The 22973-nt window shown below is 40.4% G+C and overlaps 1 protein-coding gene across 4 annotated transcripts in view; it reads right to left on the bottom strand.

The window, feature by feature from the left end:
• The window catches only part of KIAA2026 (KIAA2026 ortholog), an 83365-nt gene that overhangs the window by 47843 nt on the left and 12549 nt on the right, over window positions 1-22973 (bottom strand). For 2 of the 4 annotated variants that reach the window (XM_050942948.1, XM_050942949.1), the window contains exons 2-3: window positions 18341-18541; window positions 6927-8368 (exon numbers count right to left, since the gene is read on the bottom strand). In XM_050942948.1, coding sequence (XP_050798905.1) covers window positions 6927-8368; window positions 18341-18541 — 1643 coding nt within the window. Of the gene's footprint in view, window positions 1-6926; window positions 8369-10443; window positions 10556-18340; window positions 18542-22973 lie in introns of those variants that run through there. The other 2 variants (XM_050942951.1, XM_050942950.1) reach the window with 2 other exon arrangements.

The following is a 22973-nucleotide window of genomic DNA, read 5'->3' as shown; positions in this document are numbered from 1 at the left end:
TTGCAATGCAGTCTACAAAAGTACCATGTGAATGTCTGTTCTCACTTTCAGGTGACACTGTAAATAAGAAGCAGGCAGCATTATCTCCCGTAAATGTAAACAAACTTGTTTCTCTTGGAGATTAGCTGCATAAGAAGTAGGACTGAGTGGACCTGTAAGCTCTAAAGTCTTACATTGTTCTGTTTTTATAGACTCAGACTCCAGGACTGGAAGGGACCTCGAGAGGTCATCGAGTCCAGTCCCCTGCCCTCATGGCAGGACCAAATACTGTCTAGACCATCCCTAATAGACATTTATCTAACCTACTCTTAAATATCTCCAGAGATGGAGATTCCACAACCTCCCTAGGCAATCTATTCCAGTGTTTAACTACCCTGACAGTTAGGAACTTTTTCCTAATGTCCAACCTAAATCTCCCTTGCTGCAGTTTAAGCCCATTGCTTCTTGTTCTATCATTGGAGGCTAAGGTGAACAAGTTTTCTCCCTCCTCCTGATGACACCCTTTTAGATACCTGAAAACTGCTATCATGTCCCCTCTCAGCCTTCTCTTTTCCAAACTAAACAAACCCAATTCCTTCAGCCTTCCTTCATAGGTCATGTTCTCAAGACCTTTAATCATTCTTGTTGCTCTTCTCTGGACCCTCTCCAATTTCTCCACATCGTTCTTGAAATGTGGTGCCCAGAACTGGACACAATACTCCAGCTGAGGCCTGACCAGCGCAGAGTAAAGCGGAAGAATGACTGCTCGTGTCTTGTTTACAACACACCTGTTAATGCATCCCAGAATCACGTTTGCTTTTTTTGCAACAGTATCACACTGTTGACTCATATTAAGCTTGTGGTCTACTATGACCCCTAGATCTCTTTCTGCCATACTCCTTCCTAGACAGTCTCTTCCCATTCTGTATGTGTGAAACTGATTGTTCCTTCCTAAGTGGAGCACTTTGCATTTATCTTTATTGAACTTCATCCTGTTTACCTCAGACCATTTCTCCAATTTGTCCAGATCATTTTGAATTCTGACCCTGTCCTCCAAAGCAGTTGCAATCCCTCTGCTTTGGAGGACAGTTATGTAACAAAATATATATAATTATACACACACACACACACACACAAAACACACATATTTGTAAGTTGTGATTTCATGATAAAGAGATTGCACTACGGTACTTGTATGAGGTGAACTGAAAAATACTATATCATTTTTACTGTGAAAATATTTGTAATAAAAATAATAAAGTAAGCACTGTACACTTTGTATTCTGTGTTGTAATTGAATATATTTGAAAACGTAGAAAAACAATATTTCATGAATTTCAATTGGCATTCATTGTTTAACAGTTCAATTAAAACTGCAATCAATCATGATTGATTTTTTTTTAAATGGCTATTTTTTTTGAGTTAATCACATGAGTTAACTGCAATTATTCGACAGCCCTAAATAAAATACAATACAACTCATCTAGTTTACTAGGTGTTCAACCATCTTCCACAGGGGGACCCTAATAGGACCTGCTCCTTATAGAATCTTCCGCAGAGTCTCTGTCACCTTGTCTGCCTATCGGAGCTCAGTGACATTCTCTGGAGAGCCTCTGGTGACTCACCCTGCCCTCTGCGGAGATCAAGATACTTAAGTGATTATAGTCCTTTTGCTCATAAGCTTCCCAGCCTGAGAAAACAGCTAAGTCACTTCAACCTAGAGCGTGAATGGATGCCACAGTCTTCCAAGAGCGTGCTTGGGCGTTCTTATGTGGCAAGCCATTGTGTCACCATCCTGTACAAACAATACTGAATTCAAGCATTACAGCTGTATAATGAACATTCTTCTATTTCCAATATAATTTAAATCAATATAGTCACACAGGACATTCTAATAAAACACAGTAATTACACAGTAACTTTACCTCACTGACCTTGTCACAAATTTTTCATAAAAAGGTTACATTTCAGTATTCATAACATTATATCAGTTGTACATCTATCACAAGGCTCTTGATAGGTTAAAGGCAACTTCCTCTGGTGAGTCCTATTCAGAATAATTATGAAAAAAGTTTTAAGCTAAACAATGCATAAACTATAATTGTTTATAAAGATATTTTGTGAGTTATCTTGGGAGAACACATGAAGATACAAAATGTGTTTCTCCTTCTGAGACTCTTATGGGGGAAAATGTGTCATATTACAGAGAGGTGCAGGAGCATCTAGCTAAGTTAAGGCTGTATCTAGTTGTTCAATTTAACATAACTCAAAAACCAGCCTATTAAAAATACAGAAGAGTATTTTAAGAATCAAAACGTGAAAACCTGTTATTTCTGAAGGAGGTAAGAATAAATATATACTGATACCACTACTACGGAGATTTTATGACATTTTTTACCAAATTCCATTAACTTCTCTCAGATAACATACATACCTTTAAACTGGCAATATTTAGAAAGAGTATGTATGTGAAATCATGCTTTTTATACTCAAATATGCTAAAACAATACGAATTTCTGTTATTCAGCGCAACTTTCAGTATAACACAAAACCAATTCAGCCATGGGAGGCGGGGGGGGGGGGGGGGAAGAGGCAACTTGCATTGCAGGGTTCTACTTCCAACAAGTACTCCCGCAGTAATTCTGCACTACTGCACAGATGCAGAATTGATGCGTTATGCAGAATTCCCCCCGTTCTCCCCAAATACATTCTGCCAGAAAGGTGTTGCAGTTATGTCTTTTGCCAGCTGGAACTGCTGTGTCACCAGAACAGAGAGCAGGCACTACTAGGCCAGCCCCAGCTGCAGATAGGGAAGAGAAGAGGCTGCCTTCCTCACAATGCCCTGCCCAGGGGGGCCTGGTCAGGAAGCATGGAATATGGGGAACGGACAGTGTGGGGCACAGGAGCTTCTTGGGAGGGGGCGTCACTGACTGAGGCAGGGGCTGAATGGGAGTGGGGATTCAGGAACACATGGGGAGGGGGTGGCTGAGCGGGGGCACAGGGTCACATGGGGGTAGGGTAGAGAATGCAGGGCCATATGGCATCAGGGGTTTGCAGGGCCACATGGGGAGATTGTGGAGGATGTGTGGGGGCACAGGGACACATGGGAACAGGGAGGTGCAGGGACAAATTGGGGGTGTGACTGAGTGGGGATGCCAGGTCACATCGAGATGGGGGGAAGAGGGGTGGCTGAATGTGGGCACAGGGACACGAGTGGAGGGGGTGGCTGAGTGGGGGTACAAGGCCACACAGAGCAGAAGGAGAGGGGTGCAGGGCCCACCTGGGGACGGGGGAGTAGGAGTGGCTGAGTGGTGGTTCAAGGACACGTAGGGACAGGGAATATGTGCCTGACTGAATGACAGAGGCTAAGGGTCAGCCAGGGTCTGCCTGGTGGAGGCTCCCTAACAATCCCTCTTCCATACTTCTCCCACCCACACCCAACAACCTTCCGAGTTCACACCTAGGCTCCTTCCCACAATTAATTACCTCTCCCTCAGCCCCTCCATTACCCCTGACTCCCCCAAGCCTTTTCACTGCTTCTGAGGGGTGCAGGAAATACATTTTTGTACTGTAATTTAAATGAACTACTACTCAAGAGTTCTTTATTAATATGTCTAAATAAGAAATCTACCCGGCAAAAAACATTTATTGAATCTTTTCTGTTGTCTGTATTGGAACAGACATAGGTGCTGACAGGTATTTTGAAATAAATTACTAAAATAATTGAAACTGGTGTGATTATATTGTGTTATTTTGACAAAATATGCAATATTTTAAAATACTGTACGCAGAATTTTTAATTGTTGGCACAGAATTCCCCCATTAAAGGGCTGACAGTCTGAAAGAGCTGCATCAGCAGATTTTACAGATCCATTCTGCATCTGCCTTTAACTGCTATTCTCCATTCTTTCTGCCTTGTAGTAGCTACAAAATATGCTGCGGCAGAGCATCCTGTGTATTTTCACTTCAACAAACCTCAGGTAGCTCATCAGAAGCAGAGCTCTGCAAGGTAGATTTCACTCCACCCTCCCTATATCAAGCATATCTAGTGTCGATGGGGTGAGAGGAATGCCCAATATCTCCTTCACGGTTTATTGTAACCTCTTCTCTCTCCCCTGTTGGTGTCGTGAGAATGGTGTAAGTAAGGGCTGATGTTAGTGCTGGGAGCAGACAGAGAAGAGGGAGCCGGAGGTGGTGAGCCCATCAGTGTTGGAAGTCCATATATCTACCAGTCTGGGCCATAAATCCTGAATGGGCTAAGACAGACACAGGATAATCTCTTGCCCAATTCAGTCAAGCAATCTTCCTGATTCTATATGTCCCTCATCATGCTTCCATACTGTGCATCCTAAGATTGAGGAGAAGGGGTTCCCTTACCGCTGCGAGATCCATGTGTCATAGAACAGTATCTCCACAGCAGCAGCTCCTCTGTTTATGAAGATGAGGATTGTCATCACACAAGAGGACAAGCTGAGAAAAAAAATGTAGGTCACGGTTCTCCCGAAACCCAGGTAGGATGTTCTCTCCCACCTTTTCCTTCCCTCTCCCCTGCCACGTCAATTTCTGGAATTCAACTTGAATGATCGTCTCTTACTCTATGTTCCTGTCAGACACTGGCTGGGGTGAATCTTTTCTTCTCTCTAGGTTCTTACATCAAACTCATCAGTATGTGGATGCCTTGATTTGCTCTTGGTCTCTAGGTTCAATCAGGGCAAGGCTATAGGAAGTTCCATGTCTGTCTGAGACTCTCAACTGTGGAAATTCGTCCTAGAGGAATACCTTTTATCTAATCCTTTTACTAGATCGAAACTGATCCTTTGGTGGTGTTCAATCTGGGGGTTTTTTTTATCCAGCACACTGTACTCTTAGCTGATTTCGCTTTAGTATTTTTTGTATTTGTCGCTTTTGCATAGTACTGAGATGCCTTGTGATAAGGATATTATAAATGTATTACATTTTATATATATATGGAGGGTTGGCACCCTGTACAATTTCCCCCACATTCCCAACAGTCACCTTGATACAGGAAATACTGGAAAACTCTGAGCCCACGTCCAGACTAACCCGCGGCATCGGCGGGTTAAAATCGATTGCTCGGGGATCGATATATCGTGTCTAGTCTGGACGCGATGTATCGATCCCCGAGCGCGCTTACATCGATTCCGGAACTCCATCAACCCGAACGGAGTTCCGGAATCGACACGGAGAGCCGCGGACATCGATGCCGCGCCGTCTGGACAAGTGAGTACCTCGATTTTAGAAATTCGACTTCAGCTACGTTATTCACGTAGCTGAAGTTGCATATCTAAAATCAATTTTAATACCCTAGTCTGGACGTGGCCTTAATGTGTGAGAGCATTCCGACGCCATCTGCTGGAGCCCACTTAATTTGAGAGTGGGAATCTATGAAGGAAAAGTGTAGATACTAGACTAGAATTACAGGGAAATGTATTTAACAAATCATTGACATTCTTTAATATTTTCCATGACAAATTCACCATAATTCCAGTGCGAAACTAGGATTCCTTACCACACAAAGTGCAATTTGATATAAATAACCAGGTATTTCCATTAGTTTACTGCTAGATTTACTACTTAGTTACAGAAGCTCATTTTATGACTAATATAATATTTCATTTCCCACTTTTATTTTTTTAAAATTTGCAGCCTAGCACACTCATTTCTGTTATAACAGGCTCTCACAATATAACATGCTTGGTACACAAAGTATACCTAAAGATTAGTAGAAATAAAGAAGTCCTTAAAATAGAATCAAATAAATTACAACTATCTACAGACTCATTTGACAGCTGATCCTAGTTCATGAAGTTGCCTTAAGACAATGTTGTTTATGTTTTAAGCATTAAAACAAAATGAAAAGTTAGTATGTTACAAAAATTGGGCATCAAATTACAGCTATAGCAGCTAACACAGGGGAGGAATTTGTGATAGCAAGATTTTTAGTGCTCAATCCACTATATATAAGATATACAATGTGAACCAACTGAAAATGGCAATTTTTCCCTGATCTTGGTCATAGTAATCAAGTTATCATATTAAAAATTGCATTTGTAACAATAGTTAGTAAAAAAAAAAAAACCAGAAAGAATAATTTAAGGGCCTGCTCCTGCTCCCTTTGAAGTCAATAGCATAATTTCCATTGATTTTAAACTGATGGAAGGTCAGGCACTTTGCTCAGTCCAACAATCTGAATGTTCAAAATGTAGAAAACATTTCACTATGTACACATGGGAAGAGAGTTTGTAAAATCATTTCTCTAAAAAACAATTAATATTTCTGAGAGCACTGCTAGTGATGATCACCTTGCTAAAGAGTTTGACAATACAAGTACGGCAGCACTATGTAAAACAGCTTGCAAAATTTATACCCCTTTAAATACCATGCTGCTATTTTACTTGTGCTAGGGGGCATGTGGCGTCTGTACGCTACCATACGTGTAGATATAGCCTCAGATGCTTTCTGCATCAAGTGAAAAGCCTCCCTGAAAACTACACTCACTACAGGCTACCCTGAAAACTCTGCACATTAATCATCTTTTGTCAAATTTTATCAACTGATGGACCTGCTCTGTGCATACCATATATTGGATGTGAAACTCTTAATATCAGAAATGTAAAATATATGTTACTGTTCCCATTCACAAAATAAAATATAACAAATACAGCTACAAAGTCTATTTTAAGAACACTCCACTATCACCTTCTCTCTCATTTTTAGTACACCTCTACCTCGACATAACGCTGTCCTTGGGAGCCAAAAAAATCTTACCGCGTTCTAGGTGAAACCATGTTATATTGAACTTGCTTTGATCCACTGGAGTGTGCAGCCCATCACCCCGGAGCACTGCTTTACCGCGTTACATCCAAATTCGTGTTATATCGGGTGGCGTTATATCAAGGTAGTGGCGTATAATAAAATCAACTTACCAGATTTCTGCTTCTTGTGTTTTGCTTTCTTTTTTATGATAAACAACTTATTCTGGATCTCAGGTTTGTAAGTTTTGAATGAGTGAGGATGAATCTCACGCTTTCTTTGCAGGTCATCACGCTTTCTCTGCAGATGTGCATTCAAAATGTCTTTCAGTTTCTTTTTTTTCTTTTTCTTCTTTTTCGCCCGCATCTTAGTACGTTTTAGTTTCTTATTATTCCATAGTGAATTTTCCAAAATCATTTCTCTAGTAACTTTGTGGCATTTCATGTCTGGATTGTTGCTATGACTCCCATTCACATGTACTTGGCAGGTTTTAAGGGTATTTGTTTTTAATGGGCTGAGCTCAGTTTTTATTAGGGAAGCTTTGTGATCTCTCTCTCCATTTTCTAGAACCCTGATTTCTCCTGGGCTGAGAGGTTCCCCAAAGCCAACAATTTCTCCTGGACTAATTGGCTTCTCTTGGTTCTCTTTACAGCAGCCAGGGTTTTTTTTGTCACAGGTTTTATGCATTTTAATTTCACAGTTGGGTTTCATTTCTTTTTCTGTGGTGATACTGAAGCTATCCAAGTGAATTTTTGCTGGACAACAAACAAGAGAATCCATACTTTTCCCTGCTTCTATCTTACAGTGAGGTAGCCACTCTTCTCTACCACCAAATCTGACTTCCCCATTGCTTTTGCTGGCATACTCACATTTCACTTTCTCCAATTTAATCCGTGGTACTTTTTTTACTTTGATGGGCGGAGCTGGAAATGCAGGGGCTTGAAAAGGCTTCTGTTTGTAAATCCGTACATCAGCACCACAGAACTGTGGAAAATGAACATAGGCATTCTCCAAGAAATCATAACCAAGGATCACTTCCCTGCACTCATGGATAGGCTGCCCAAGCACAGCATCTTGAACATCTTTTTGTGTTTCATATACAAAGTCACAGAGGCCTTTTAGCAACCAAACTTTTTGGTAGAAAGGGAGCTCATGAAATGGTTTTCCCGCCAAAGGATTAACTTCCCCAAGGACTTTAAAAAACTGAGGGCACAGCCCAAGCTTTTCTGCACAGCCATCAGGGTTGTCAGTTTGCCCTACAACAGTGTACCACTGTTGCACTTTCTGCCTAAGTGCTGCTTCCCAAGTCCTGTAAGGAAGAGTTGGTCTTCGATGCAAGGTAGACCTGCGATGAGGAGGACTTAACAAAGAAGTCATTATTTTGGATAAAAAAGCATTACACTGAGGCATTAGAAGACAACGTTCCAATTCGTAGAAGACTATTTCAGGCAAGTTTAGAATCTGTTGTGCTAAACAAAGGAAATGACCAATAGCTGGAATTTCCCACATGGTCTCCATCCTTGTAGGTGCTGCTTCAGCTAAAAGTGACTTTTCCCATTCTTCTATTTCTTTCTGACTAGCTTCTTCTGCCTCTTTTCGTTCTTGCTCTCGTAGCCTATTGAAATAAAAGAAATTTCACAAAAATTCAGATGTGATTTACCTTAAAAAAAAAAAAAAAAAAAAGTGGAGAAAAGTCAGAAATACAGAATGAAAAACAAATATACTTTGTTTAAAGCAACAAAGAACACAGCACGTAAAATCAGAATTCAGTTTGTCTTTAATATGGATTACATAACACATCAGTACTCAGAATGGGAAAGTGTAGGTGATTATACCTTACCTATACTTCAATCAACTGTCAATTGGAAAAAGAGGTGAGGGATAAGAAAAATCTTGGCAGATACCATCAGGTATTCCCCCAATAACACTTCTACAGCCCTTTTATCGGCAGACACTGTCTTCTCATCAAGTATCCAATTAAAATCCTATTGAACTGCAAAACTCCTGGAGATTTTACCCTCACACTGCTGTACTGTGACTTCACAGCTATCTTGTCTCTTGTTTTCATTTAACATCTTTCTGATTTATACATAAATACACACGCTTAACAAAAGGTATTCTAATGTATACATCGTTTTTCCACGTGTGTTTTATTAACCAATGTGCAATATGGGTTTAAAAGAGCAAATAAAAGGTTAGGATGCATAAAGAATGAGATGGAAAAACAAACACAGAGAAAAAATAATATTACATTTATAAATGGTATGCCCTCAGCTGGAATAATGTATTCAGTTCTAGTGCCACATCAACTAGGATACAGCAGAAATAGTGTGTATTCAGAGGCCGGTGATATAAATAGAGACCTACCCAGAAAAAATTCAGTGGAGAGGTTGAAAAGACTAAAGCTACTTTAGACAACACACTAATAAGAGGGAATTTGAGAGATGTATACAAAATAATAACTAGCATAGAGAAGACAGGGCACTTCTATTTACCTTTTTCATAATGCAAGTACACAGGTACATTCAATTAAATGCAAAGGCAACAAAATTAAAACTGATTGAAGGAAATGTTTTCACTGCACACAAAACTGGCCTATGGAACTAATTGCCAGAAGATAGGATAGAGACCAAAAGGCAGCAGGTTTCAAAGAAGAAATGGACATATGTATGGATAGTAAAGAAAGATTTTTTTTTAAATTTGAATGGGGGTATAAACCTTCTTGTTTGAGGGCATACACTAGACTCTAACTTATAGGTTTAGGAAGAATTTTTCCCCACGGAAAAGTTATTCCAGAAGCGCATATTACAGAGTTTCTTACACTTTCCCTTTGAAGCATCTGATACTGACCATTGTTAGAAACAAGGATACTGAGCTAGCCCAATCTCTGGTCTGATCCAATATTGCAGTTCCTATTATCTTATTTTCAAACTGCTTGCCCCAATTCTCCCTCTCAACACACAACTGAATATAAAATATAAATTCAAAGAATTAACTCCTCCCAATTAAGCAAAAAGACCCAACCAAACACTGACTCCATTTGATAACAGAAAACTATTAAGTACTAGCCTCTAAAGTATACATAAAAATGTATAAAGTGGCAGATTTATGTCTATGTATTGCATTAATAGCCTAGTTCAGACTGCATCTTTGTTGCAAAGAGGGAGAAATATACCTCAGACTGGCACTTTTCACAGAGTAAGTATGCTATATGTATTTATGAATGTGCAAGAACTACAGACAAATATGTGATATCAAAATGTAATTCCAATGCAAGTTTCATCTGACAAATCGTGAGGAAAGTTCAAATGGTTTGTAATTGATCCCCAAGATGAAGTTTCCTAATACTATATTGTTGGATATGTGTTATTTATGTATCTATTAAATGCAGAAAGATATATTAACGCAATACTAAAGAATTTAAATTAAAAATCTTCAGTAAAATCAAAAGTTGATGTTCCCACATCAGGGTTAATTCAGCCACATTATACATATAAGGCCAAAGCTTGCTTGACTTGGATGATTAAGCCCATTGAAGTAAACAGGACTACTTGCAAGAGTAAAGTGAGCTGTACCTGTCCTGCATTATATTTCAGGGTTAGCAATTACAGGCAGTCCTCGACTTTACAACATTTGACTTACTATGAACAGCACTTGCAACGTTTCTGGGTTGACCCCTATTCAACTTACAACAACTGGTTTCAACTTTACGACACTCGGTCCCAGCAATGGAGTGTACTGTGGTTCTGAGTTACAACGTTTTGACTTAGGATACGATTTTCGTGAACCAATTGTGTCCTAAGTTCGAGGACTGCCTCTGTTAAGATGTAAAAATATATGCCATTAACAAACACACATGTACAAAGGTGTCTGAATTAATTGGGAACCTTCAGGTCTACATTTTCTAACTTTTGTCCACTGAAATGTTATACTTCAATATTGTACTAACATAGGGTTTCTCAGTTAATTTCCTGAGGGTAGGGCAATAGAATAGAAAAAAAGAAAGTAAAAAAAGTTAAGTGCTCAACACCCACTCAATTGCCACGCACTCCTAAACCTCTCATCCACCTGCAAGAAGCCTGCTGTTCCTTTGCAACTGTATAAGGCGGCTTTCAAATGCCTTATTTCCTCCCAAGCAGCTAAATACTCTAACATACGGTAGTGTGTTTATTTGAATATGTGAACTCTACATTGAAATAGATGTACAGGTAAGTTCTGTATATCAGAGCCATGGGCTTGAAAAAAGGCGGGACCAAAAGGGTTTCTGCACCTTGGAAATGGGAGTGTCAGGGTGGCCACTGGGAAGGGAATGGTCAGCTTTAGCAGATGGTGAAGGGGGCCTGTCACTAGGAATAGCTGTTAATAACCAAAACCAATCATTAATTTATTAAAGATGTTGAAATGACAGCCAAAGATCGCATGCAGCCACACCCATGCAGAATATAAGTAGTAAATTTGGCTATATAAATATTTTCCCTATATAAGTAGGAAAAAGCACATTTAAGGTTTTTTTATTTTACTGTTCTGATTATTTATTCAATACAACTTTGAAAATATTTTTTAAAGTAGTTAAAGTAATTAGTAAAACATTCATGCAATTAGTACTGCATTGGTGAAATGTATAGGTATCAATATTCCCTCAATAATAATAATTATTTTTTGTACTGAGGGGACTACAAACTCCACTGAACATTACATTTTTGTCCTCCAGATGCTTTCCTAAAAGAAAGGCAAGTGAGGGGTGAGCGGGGCGGGGGGGGGGGTAGAGTGTGCAGTAAGGAGTGTATATGGGAGGGATTGTGCGTGACTGAGCTACAGTGTTTAGGAGAGGTTCTGGGGGGCAGCCGGGAGAATACGGTGTAGGGAGGGCTGCTCCAGGGTGGCTCCTCCCCAGTCTCACACATTAGTATCTACTGCCCCCATTCATGATGTCCCAGAGAGAAATGATTTGCTATGCCGCAGCTGATTTAGGAGCCTGGGGAAGGGAGGGGAGAAAGACACACACACACACCCCTTCCCTGGGCCATGGATTTCAGACCATGCCCACTGGGGACTCCCAGGAAGGGGGCTGGGCTGGAACTCCCTGCCCTGCTGTCTCTTGGCATCAACTGCCGTGTCCTTGGACACAAACTACTGGGCAGATGCGATACAGGTATGAGGCCAAAAACCCATACAACTAGTGTAGATTTTATTGTTTTTAAAACCTGTTGTTGAGAATGAATCTACATCATTTAATAAACATTTATTGCACAAAGTCTTTCCATATTTTCTAACATTTCATTTTATCATACAATCTTTTGCTGTGGTCATATTTTATCTCCAGTATTGCATATCTAGTTTGGAAAGAGAAACTAGAAATCAAAACATGATTTCAATACTTGGTGTGTGATTTGTGTGTAAAGTAACATTTAAAAGGGAGTCTGTATTTTTTATTTTTACCTGCAAATCACATTGGTAATAATAGAAAGTACTGTACATTTGGTAATGTCAAAACATTGACATGATGAAATCACTGTAAAGAGTGACTGCAACAAAACGATACTACGTATTATCTGACTAATAAAAATATCTGATCTGAACATTTTTCTCTGAATGACATGTCCAATAAGGCGTCATAAATAGATTTCCTCTTCTTATAGTGGAATCCTACATTCCTTAGACAAGCAAAAATTCACACTGACTTCAACTGGATTTATACTGAATAAGTGCTCTAGCTGAATTTTAGTGGACATATGAACTTATCAATTTTGGGTCTTGCACTTAAAGACTACTCTTCTGCTTTCTGTGGAGAGAGAACTTTCAAAATTTTAACTATTTGAAATAAACAAAAATAACTGCTGGATGGTGAATATATCTGAAACAAATTAAGAAAGCAAAGTATTTGTGAAAAAAAATCATACTCTCTGAAAATTATTTACTTGCTACTTTTAAAAGTAACAGAGTATGACAGAAAGCTATTAAAAAACTAATTTATTCTTTTGCTATTTATTGATTGCAACTTGTGTACAGTCAGATAGGGCCCAGTTATGCACAGCCCTTAAACGGGTACATAGTGCAGGTGGGCATAACATACATGTGCCATGCCCAGGCCCCATGCATGTTACAGTTGCACATAATACATTTTGTTGGACATATTTGTTCTTTAAAAATACAAATTAGGAAATTATATTCAATATTACTATGTTAAACATTATTTAGGTTGCTCAATCATGCACTCAATAGTTATGAAATGCTAGAATTATGGTTGACTACACCACGTTAATTCTGCCACCTTGTTCATTTACCTTATGACAGAGTCTTCAATTACATGATCAAATATAAATCTACCTCGATAGAATACTGTCCTCGGGAGCCAAAAAAAAAAACAAAAAACACTTACCGCGTTATAGGTGAAACTGCGTTATATCAAACTTGCTTTGACCCACTGGAGTGCATAGCCTCGCCCCCTCTGGAGCACTGCTTTACCGTTTTATAGCAGAATTCATGTTATATCAGGTCGTGTTATATCAGGATAGAGGTGTACAATATTTTTCCAGAAGACCCCTGCCTCTTTCAGTATACAGAAAGGACCCATGGGCTCAGAATTAAGGTTGTGTTGCCAAACCTAATTCTGTCATTCCTGAATTTTTGAGTGCTTCACTTTGCAATCTAAATTACATTCTTTTAACACAGGGTTGAGGTTTTTTTAAATGTAATTTTCTATAAAATGGCTGTGTCATAAACAGATAAGAAAAGTTAATAGCACAGAAGTACTTTATATCCCTTTGACTGTAAAGGGTTAACAAGTTCAGTAAGCCTGGCTGTCACCTGACCACAGGACCAATCAGAGGACAGGATACTTTCAAATCTGGAGGGAGGGAAGTTTTTGTGCTGTGCTGTTAGTTTTGGTTGTTGTTCACTCTGGGGACTCAGAGGGACCAGATGTGCAACCAGGTTTCTCTCCAATCTCCCTGATACAGGTTCTTATAGATTCAAAATAGTAAGTACTAGGTAGATAAAGTGAGTTAGGCTTATGTTTGTTTTCTTTATTTGCAAATGTGTATTTGGCTGAAAGGAGTTCAAATTGGCATTTTGCTGAAAAGATTTTAATTTGTACTTGTATACTTAGGCTGGGAGGGTGTTCCCAGTGTCTATAGCTGAAAGACCCTGTACCTATTCCATTTTAAATTTACAAAGCTAATTTTTACTGTTTTTCTCTCTTTAATTAAAAGTTTCTTGTTTAAGAACCTGATTTTTTTTTTTTATTCTGGTGAGACCCCAGGGGACTGGGTCTGGATTCACCAGGGAATTGGTGGGGAGAAAGGAGGGAAGAGGGAGAGAAAGGTTAATTTCTCTCTGTGTTAGGATTACTGTCTCTCTCAGGGAGAATCTGGGAGGGGAAGAGAGAAGGAGGAGGGAAGGTAAATTTTCCTCTGTTTTAAGATTCAAGGAGTTTGAATCACAGTGATCTTCCAGGGTAACCCAGGGAGGGGAAGTCTGGGAGAGGCAACAGTGAGGGAAAGGGTTTACTTTCCTTGTGTTAAGATCCAGAGGGACTGGGTCTTGGGGGTCCCCGGGCCAGGTTTTGGGGGGACCAGAGTGTACCAGGCACTGGAATTCCTGGTTGGTGGCAGCGCTACAGGTTCTAAGCTGGTGATTGAGCTTAGAGGAATTCATGCTGGTACCCCATCTTTTGGACGCTAAGGTTCAGAGTGGGGAATTGTACCATGACAAGCTGAAGGTCAGATTTTGAAAAAATATTAGGTGTCTAAAATGCAGACAGGTGCCTAGTGGGATTATTCCAGTAGGTGCCTAAATACCTTTGAAAATCTGGCTCTACATCACTAAACCCAGTTTTACAACTTTTATTCTTAATTCAAGCAAGCAGTCAATGGGGTCTTACAAAGCTCCCACAACGTGGAACTGATAATCCATACAATCAGGAAGATGGAGAAAACTGAACACAAGGAGACTATTAAAAATAGTCAGATGTTATTATGTGTATATATACACAATTGCTAAACAAAATATAATAAATTTGATGCTAGTGTAACAAGAACACAAAAATGTCAATTTCAATAAAGTAAAATAAACTACTGTAAATAAACATTCTATTAAATATGTTCACACCCACTGGTTCTTCAAGGGGTGCTTTTCAGATTGGGTGAACATGCCATTCAGAAAAGAAATGAGCAGGCAAGAAATGGTCATTTTTTCCTCTCTCGTGGCTTATCTGTGAATACATTCGAAGTGGGAAGTAACAAAGAATCACCAACAGGAATGGTAGGAATATAACCTTAGAAAACAAGAGAAACTTATCAGCCTAGTGTACTCATCTCCCAAAAGATGCATCCAAAGACACCTGTAAATGCAATCACAAATGAAAAACCAAGCTGCTACTTTACATATTTCTTTCACTGAAGGAAAGGTTCTTTCTGCCCAAAATAAGACCAAATATATTAATGCCTAATAAGTAGGATAATCCATAGATTATTATATTTCTGACACACAACATCTGATCCATCTTGTGATAACAGATTTAGACAATTTCATTCCTTTCACACCTTTAATGAAATGAAATAACCAGCAACAATGGCTAGCTGAATCCCGCTCAAGTAGACCTTCAGCATTCTTCAGGCATCCAGTTTTTTTTTTTTTGTTGTTTTTTTTTTTAAAACACCATGAATGTTCTTTATTAGCATATTTAACATTGCATGGGGGAAAAGGATGGCAAACTAATTTTTTGTGATTTGAAAAAGACTGATTAATCTTTCGGAAAAAATATCAATTATCTTTAATGTTATTAAATTGTATTTTAGATGAATTAGCAGCTTTAAACAAAGTATTTCCCATCTAGCACTCTTTTTCTTGATGTGATTGCTGTTTACATGGATAAGTAGCAGATGTAGTAATATCCTGGGAAAACCCTACTGAATTAAGTTTTAGTATCTTTGGAGTCCATCTTATTAAATGTAAAGATTATATATTATTGTGGACATGAATTATCAAAAAAACTATACTGAACAACATGGCAGACAGAATGGTCTTCTGAAGGACAATACATATGAAGTGGATTTCCTGGGAAATATCTAGAGGGAGTTGAATGCAAATTCCTTCCACCCCATCTTCAGTTATTCAAAAACCGAAGTTTTTGATACTACACATTGAAGAAAGAACCACTGTCTGCTGGTTACTTGTTCCTGAAGGTTGGAGAAAAAGGTCCAAGCTGCATGAAGAAACAGGATGATCTGCTTGTTCCGAGCTGAAGCCATTATTAACTTGTAACCACAGAAAAACTCCACGGTGGGGTTTGAAGGAGTGACTCCTACAAGAGCCCCTACTGGAGATGTAGGGGGAGGAGGAGGAGGAGGAGGATCTCTGGTAAGGTTATTAACATGCATGCAGGTTTTATTTTTTTAGTATGTTTTTTCTGCAGTGCTTTCACCTTAAGAGATAGGTTGATGTAAGCTGCCTTATGTCAACCTAACTCTGTAAGCATCTACACTACGATGTAGCTCCCACTGATGTAACTCGCCCACTACACTTACGAAACTCCTCCACCATAAGAGGTGAAGCGCATAGATTGATGTGGTTAGGTTGACTCAATGTCAGTGTAGACACCGAGTTGCTTAAATCAACTGTTGCTTCAAAAACCGTTCCACAATGCCCCACACTGACACTTAAATCAATCTAAGCACTCCTGGTGAGGCACTGCTGACACAAGAAGTATACAGTAGACATGAAAAAGCAATTTACTTATTCCGGTGGCGGTACATCGATGTAACTTAAGTCAACTTAATTTTGTAGTGTAGACTTGCCCTCAGAGATTTAAGGCCCAAAACTGGTGTTTATAAACAAAAACACCACATCAACCTTAACTACCCAAGAAGTTAAGAGAGTCAGAGAACAGCTGCTTGACATGGCATGCTCTACTCCCAAGGAGGCAGAAATGGGGACTAAACAACCATGGAAGTTAATGTTGTTTGATGCTTCATTAGTTTCTCCTAATAGTGGTCCCCACAAAAAAGTCACATGAAATAGATGTCAGCCAATTCCAGCATGGGTAGCTCAATGGTCATGCTGCCATTGATGGATCTGGAGAAGAGACTTGGAAACTATGCAGTGGCATCATGAAGGTTCATGAGCCAAGATCCATGAAATTACCTGCAGATCTCTAGCCTAGTTCCTTTCCATACTACTGTTTCCATATCTGGAGGAGAAGGATAACACAGAAATAGGTTCCCTAAGACGACTTCGGATTTAATAAGTAAGTTCTCCCTTTCCACTATTTTCTAAATGGACGTGGATACTACGACCTTGAACTACACATTATGAAAAATGAAAAGGAGAACAAGCGATATGCCCTATCAACATACAGTTCTTGTAAGAATGATCCTCAAACATAGTTCACAGAGCCCCAGAACAGAAAAAGAATATTGTGGGATAAGTTTGGGATTGATAGGAGACAGTCCATAAGTGGATCTCTTTTAAAGTGCTCCACAGAATGAAATATTTATTGAACAATACTTTAAAACATCCTATACAGAACATATAAATGGACATATACACACCATACAAAGAATAAAAATGGTGATTGATTATATGCTACTGGTATCAGGATGAATAAAACTATTCTCAAAATGTATTGAATTAAGGAATGTGTTGCTCTAGACTAAACTGTATATGTAGTTTTTTATTTCAACAAGTGTGGACTAAGAACGTTTCAAGTTATTTGTTTTCTGCACTTCAGTAGTGACTGCTTATAGTTCTGCTAATGACAAAAAATGGTCATAGGGGAAGTATGGTAAATCAGGATTGAGCAAACAAGGAATATGTCCATAGACTACTGCATTCTCACTTTCAAATGCTATTACAAATTTCCTGATATTAAAATATCAGCAGTTTTAAAATCACTTACACCATTACAGTGTTTGGGAAATTTTCCAACAAACAAAAGGGAATTAAGATTAACTAGAGCTTTGCGGATACCATTTCGTAATGGTAAAATTATATGTAATTCATGGCACAGTAAAAAACTGCAACAGAATTTCACACTATGGTCACAGTAACCTGCTGTCACACATTAACAGTTTGTTAGTTCACTTTGATCTAGTCCTCTTTGAAATGAGACTCAGTCAAGGTGAACTAATCACCTGTTAATGCACAGCAGCTGATCAAGGCAGACTTATGACCTGTTACTGTGCAGTAGCAGGGTCAACATGAACAGTTCATTAGTAAGCACTGACCATCTGCTGCACATTAATTATAGGTCAGTTTCCTTAGATCTGGCCCTTTTTTCACTGAGAACTAGACTGATGCAAAACTAACAAATTGCTAACGTGTGGTCACGGGGGTTCATATAAATGGCAAAATGGTTCCATGACAGTGGTGACCTTTCAGTCTCAAATTCAAATATATGGCAAAATTCATGGGTTCTGTGACAGTGGCAATCACCATGATGTAATTGTGTTCTTAACTATATTGTAGTCCAGGGTTCAAAAGTGAACTCTGTACCACAAACAACGGGTGATGCATTTGGTCTTCCAGAAGAGAAACATTTGAGAAATGGAAAGGCAAGACTACAAAAGAATTTACTTTTTCCTTTTACCTCTTTTCTTCTTTTGCTCTCTGTTGTTCTTCTTGTCTCAGAACCTGAACCATTATGGACTCAAAAATGCCTGCTGTCAAGCCTGCTAAACTGCGAGGTGTGGAACGACGCCTTGTTGAAGTGCATGCTGTTCCTTTCTCATCTTCCAACCCATAGTACCCTTTGGATGTTACTGCTATTGTTGTCTTCTCTCTCAAGTGCCTTGCAAGAAAAAATAGATCAATGCAAAATAATTTTTCCTGACCAGCAGCAATCCACTACCTACACCTTTAAAACGTACAACTAGGTTAGGTCAGAAAAAAAACTGATATTGTTAGAGTGTCTTCACTATCCACAACTGAACTACCAAATTCTTCAGAGATCAAATGACCACTCCTTTACAAAATATTAAACTTAGATGCCATCACCTGAGAATTTTTGAAGACCTACACTATTAAAATGCTGAATAGCTATCTCCTAAATAATTAGATTTTCTAAATTAATTTCCACATTATGTATTTTTTTAAACATCTATACACACAAGTATTATATATTTGAGCTCAGATAAGGCCATTTCAGAACACACAAAAGCATTCCGAAACAAAAGATTTGTTGCAAACTCAACATAATTTAAAATTTGAAACTTTGGCAGATTACAAAATTGGGAATATTTTACTTTGAAATATTTACAAAATGAAACAGCTGAAAACAAAAGAATAATCTTTTCTTGTTATGGATCTCTCTCTTACACTATGTTAGGAAACTCTAATGAAGTTTAATGATAAATACTTTTCACAACACTGTCTTTTTATTCAATTAGTCATTTCAGATTGTCAAAAATCAAGATAAATCACACACTCTTTTCCTGGGTTACTTAGAGAGCAAGTGTGAAAAATCGGGACAGGGGGTTTGGGGTAATAGGAGCCTATATAAGAAAAAGACCCAAAAATCAGGACTGTCTCTATAAAATCAGGACATCTGGTCACCCTAGAGTTACTAAAGGTAAGAACTCAAACCGCCACCAATTTCCCAGACTGTACCTAACAAATTAGAGAATGTCTTTCTCTACTACAAATAAATAGGGAAAATATATACACAATAAGATATTAGACTTCTTAAAGACTGAAGAGTTAAAGATTGTTTTGTAAAGAGTATTAACAGCAAAACAGAGAAAACAAGCTACCAGTTATAAGACTGGGCAGTTATATTTTGTAAGCTAAGATGCAAATAATAGTAATTCAGGTTATGAAATTTTATGAAGGCAAAAAATAGAGATATTGGCTGCCAACATACTTGAGGACTTTTATTATTATTAATTTAATATATTCCCTGACATACTGGTGCAGAAGTTCTGGGCACAAAAGAATGCACAAAAGGGAGCTACAATCTCAAAAAACCACAAACACCACAAACTTCTCACATTCTGGTTCACAGGGTGTGCAAAATGCCATTCCAGCATCACCCATCACATTGAGGATGAACAGAATGAGAACAAGAAGCAAAATATAGGTATTTCTATAACACCCATGTTAAAGTAATGTCTCCTCACTCCCCCAGCCTGAAAATCAAGCAGTTGAAAGCAGGGCTTCGGAGCAGAGCCCAGAGCTGGAGCGCAGAGAAACTCCGTAACAGTGGAGTTGCAGGCTCTTGCCTGGAGCTGGAGCGGAGAACAGTTCCAAAGCCCTGGTTAAAAGTGTAATCTTGGGAAGTGTCAAGAACAGAAAATTCCCATCTGTACTTGGACGCTACTTCTACTTGTTCCACTGTAAGGATAATAAAGAGGTTCATATATTGGTCACTTATAGACTACACTGCAATGTACTCTGAGGATGTTGTTAGAGCCCACTGGCAAACAAACTGGAATAGCATGCAGCAGGCAGTAACAAGGTAGCACTTAGATTGTAATCTCTTTTTAGGGTGTAAGATCTGCAGGGAAGGAACCTTGTCTTCCTATAGGTCTGTACAAACCTAGCACATTCTAGGCCATCAACCCATCGATCACATTCAACTGATCGATCCAGGAGGATCTCCAAGCAGGGCTGCCACTAAGACAGGCTCTCTGCCTGTCCTCGCCCCACACCGCTCCCGGAAGTGGCCAGCATGGCCCACAGCCCCCGGGGTCTGCTTTTGCTTGTAAGCATCACCCCTGAAGCTCTCATTGGCCAGGAATGGGGAGCAGTGGCCAATGGGAGCTGCAGGGACAGTGCCTGCTGGAGGTAAATGCTGCCCAGTGGGAGACCACACCCAATCGCCTGCCCTGAGCCCCCTCCCGGAGCCAGCATCCCAAACCAGCCGTGAGCCCCATCCCAGAACCAGCATCCATACTCCCTCCTGCACCCAAACACTCTACCACAGTCCACTCCTGCACCCAAACTCCCTCTCAGAGCTTGCACCCCTCACTCCCTCCTGCACCCCAATCTGCTGCCCCAGGCTCAGCCCAGAGCCCCCTCCCATACAATGAACCCCTCAGCCCCTGCCCAGAGCCCACACCCCTTCCTGAACCCCAACACCCTACCCCAGCCTGGTGAAAGTGAGTGAGGGTAGGAGAGAGCGCGAGTGACGGAGAGAGGCAGGGATGGAGTGAGTGGGGCGGGACTTTGGGGAAGGGGCAGGGTAGCTTCTGGGTTGCCCTTATATTCAAAAAATAATCTTGGGCATAAAAAGGTTGGAGATCACTGGTTGGAGGCACTGCTGTAACAAAAAATAATTTAGCAGAATGGTTGCCACTTGCTCTGCAACCCTCACCCCACTTGTTATCCTCAATGGTAATCCTTTGGCTGATGGAGTCCAAATCTGAGCTCAGGAAATTGGGACAAGACTATCCTTGGCAAAGGGCCCATGATTATGAAATACATATATACAGGAGATAAAGCAGAGTCCAGTTCTAACCATATTTAGAGTAGTCTCCCAAATTACTCAACACAAAAGGAATGAACCACCAACACAATAAACTGGCACAAAAAGAGAAGAAAGATTAGCTCTACTTACTACAGGATAAACACTGTGAGCAACAAAGGAATCATCAGAATTTGTTAATTTGCTCCCTACCCCCATTTTGCCAGAATTCCTGTAGTTTCACCACACAATGTACCATGAGAAAAATCAGGGCACAGAACTGAGTGGCAAAGCACTGCACCATGAGATGTCTACCCAGAATACTGAGTGGTTAATTAATAATCAGAATACTGAGTGCTTAGCTGAAAAGCAATCCAGTATCTGCCATGTGTGTATATTTCACAGACAATACAGTACCAGAAGCAGGGCCGTTCTTAGCCATAGGCAGAATAGGCAGCCGTGTAGGGCACCACATTGCCTGGGGGCACCACTCTGCCGGGAGCCCAGACAGACGGGAAGCAGTGGAGCATGTAAGAGCAGGGTTGCTGGGTCCTAGAGAGAGCACAATGCTGCACAGTCTGAGGGAGGGGATTGGCTGCTGGGGTCTCTGGGAAGGGGAGAGGGTAGGGGTTGGGGAAGGAGCTCCCCTGTGTGACTCTTTCCCCCGGGCTGAGGTGAGGTGAGGCGAGGCAGGCTCTGTGGCTCTGGAACCAGTATCCTTTGTTGTCCCCCATAACATCCATTCTTCTCCCCACCTACCCGACGGAGCACCCCCTCCTTTCTCCCTCCTCCCCAGGAGCATCCCTCTCTCTCTCCTCCCTCCCCTCCGTCAGGGCTGGGTTGGGTGAGGTGCTGGGGGGAGGAGGCTGGCTGCCTGCCTGCTGAGGAATGAAAGTCAAAGTAACTCACTTCCCCGGCAGCGAGCCAGGATTGGAATGTCACACAGGGCTAGGTTGGGGTTAGCCAGATGTGTGAAAAATCAAGATAGGGGATTGGGGAAGGGTGAGCAGATATCCCTGTTTTATAGGGACAGTCCCAATTTTGGGGCCTTTTTCTTATATAGGCTCCTTTTACTGCCCCACCCCCCACCCCGTCCTGATTTTTCACATTTGCTGTCTGGTCACTCTAGGTGGGGGTAATTGGTGCCTATATAAGACAAAGCCCCAAATATTTGGACTGGCCCTATAAAATCAGGACATCTGGATCTGGTCACCCTAGCTGGGGAGCGCCTCTCCCCTGGGCTGGCAGCTGCCAGCCATCCATCTCATCCGGGGGGAGCTGCACAGGGCAGGATGAGCTGCTGTGGCTCCATGGGTGACCTGTCCCTGAGATCAGATGCTGTGCTAACTTCACCATGGTCCATAAGGCTGGTGGTGGTGCCCATTGGCGTGTGATTGGACCTGAGGGTTTGCTGCTGCTGTTGCCACTCTGCACCCCAAGAGGTGGATTTTGGGGTCCTGCAGTTTTCCACCTATCTCCTCCTCTACTGCAGCTGTTGGACCAGCAGGCTGGAGGGTGAGCCAAGCATGAACGCAGTACTGTGTTGCCATTTAGATTGTCATTTAACAACTTTGTTTGCCAAAAATTCTTGCTAACAATCCTGAATCCAATTTCAATATTTTATTTTTTTAAAAATCAATATCTTAGCCAAAAACAGAAAATTAAGTTGTTGACAATTATTAGTGACAGGTTTGGTTTGAGGCAGGGAGTGGGCCAGTTTTCATCAGAGAAACAAAAAATGTTGACTGACTTTCCTATACCCTGTTACTCCTGATAAGAGCCCTCCAACAACTGTAATATGCTCATCTCCTTACTAGTG

The sequence above is a fragment of the Gopherus flavomarginatus genome, chromosome 3 (assembly GCF_025201925.1).
Source record: "Gopherus flavomarginatus isolate rGopFla2 chromosome 3, rGopFla2.mat.asm, whole genome shotgun sequence".
Taxonomy (NCBI): domain Eukaryota; kingdom Metazoa; phylum Chordata; order Testudines; family Testudinidae; genus Gopherus; species Gopherus flavomarginatus.
The sequence above is the reverse complement of the archived record's forward strand: the minus strand, read 5'-3'. Positions and strand labels throughout refer to the sequence as shown.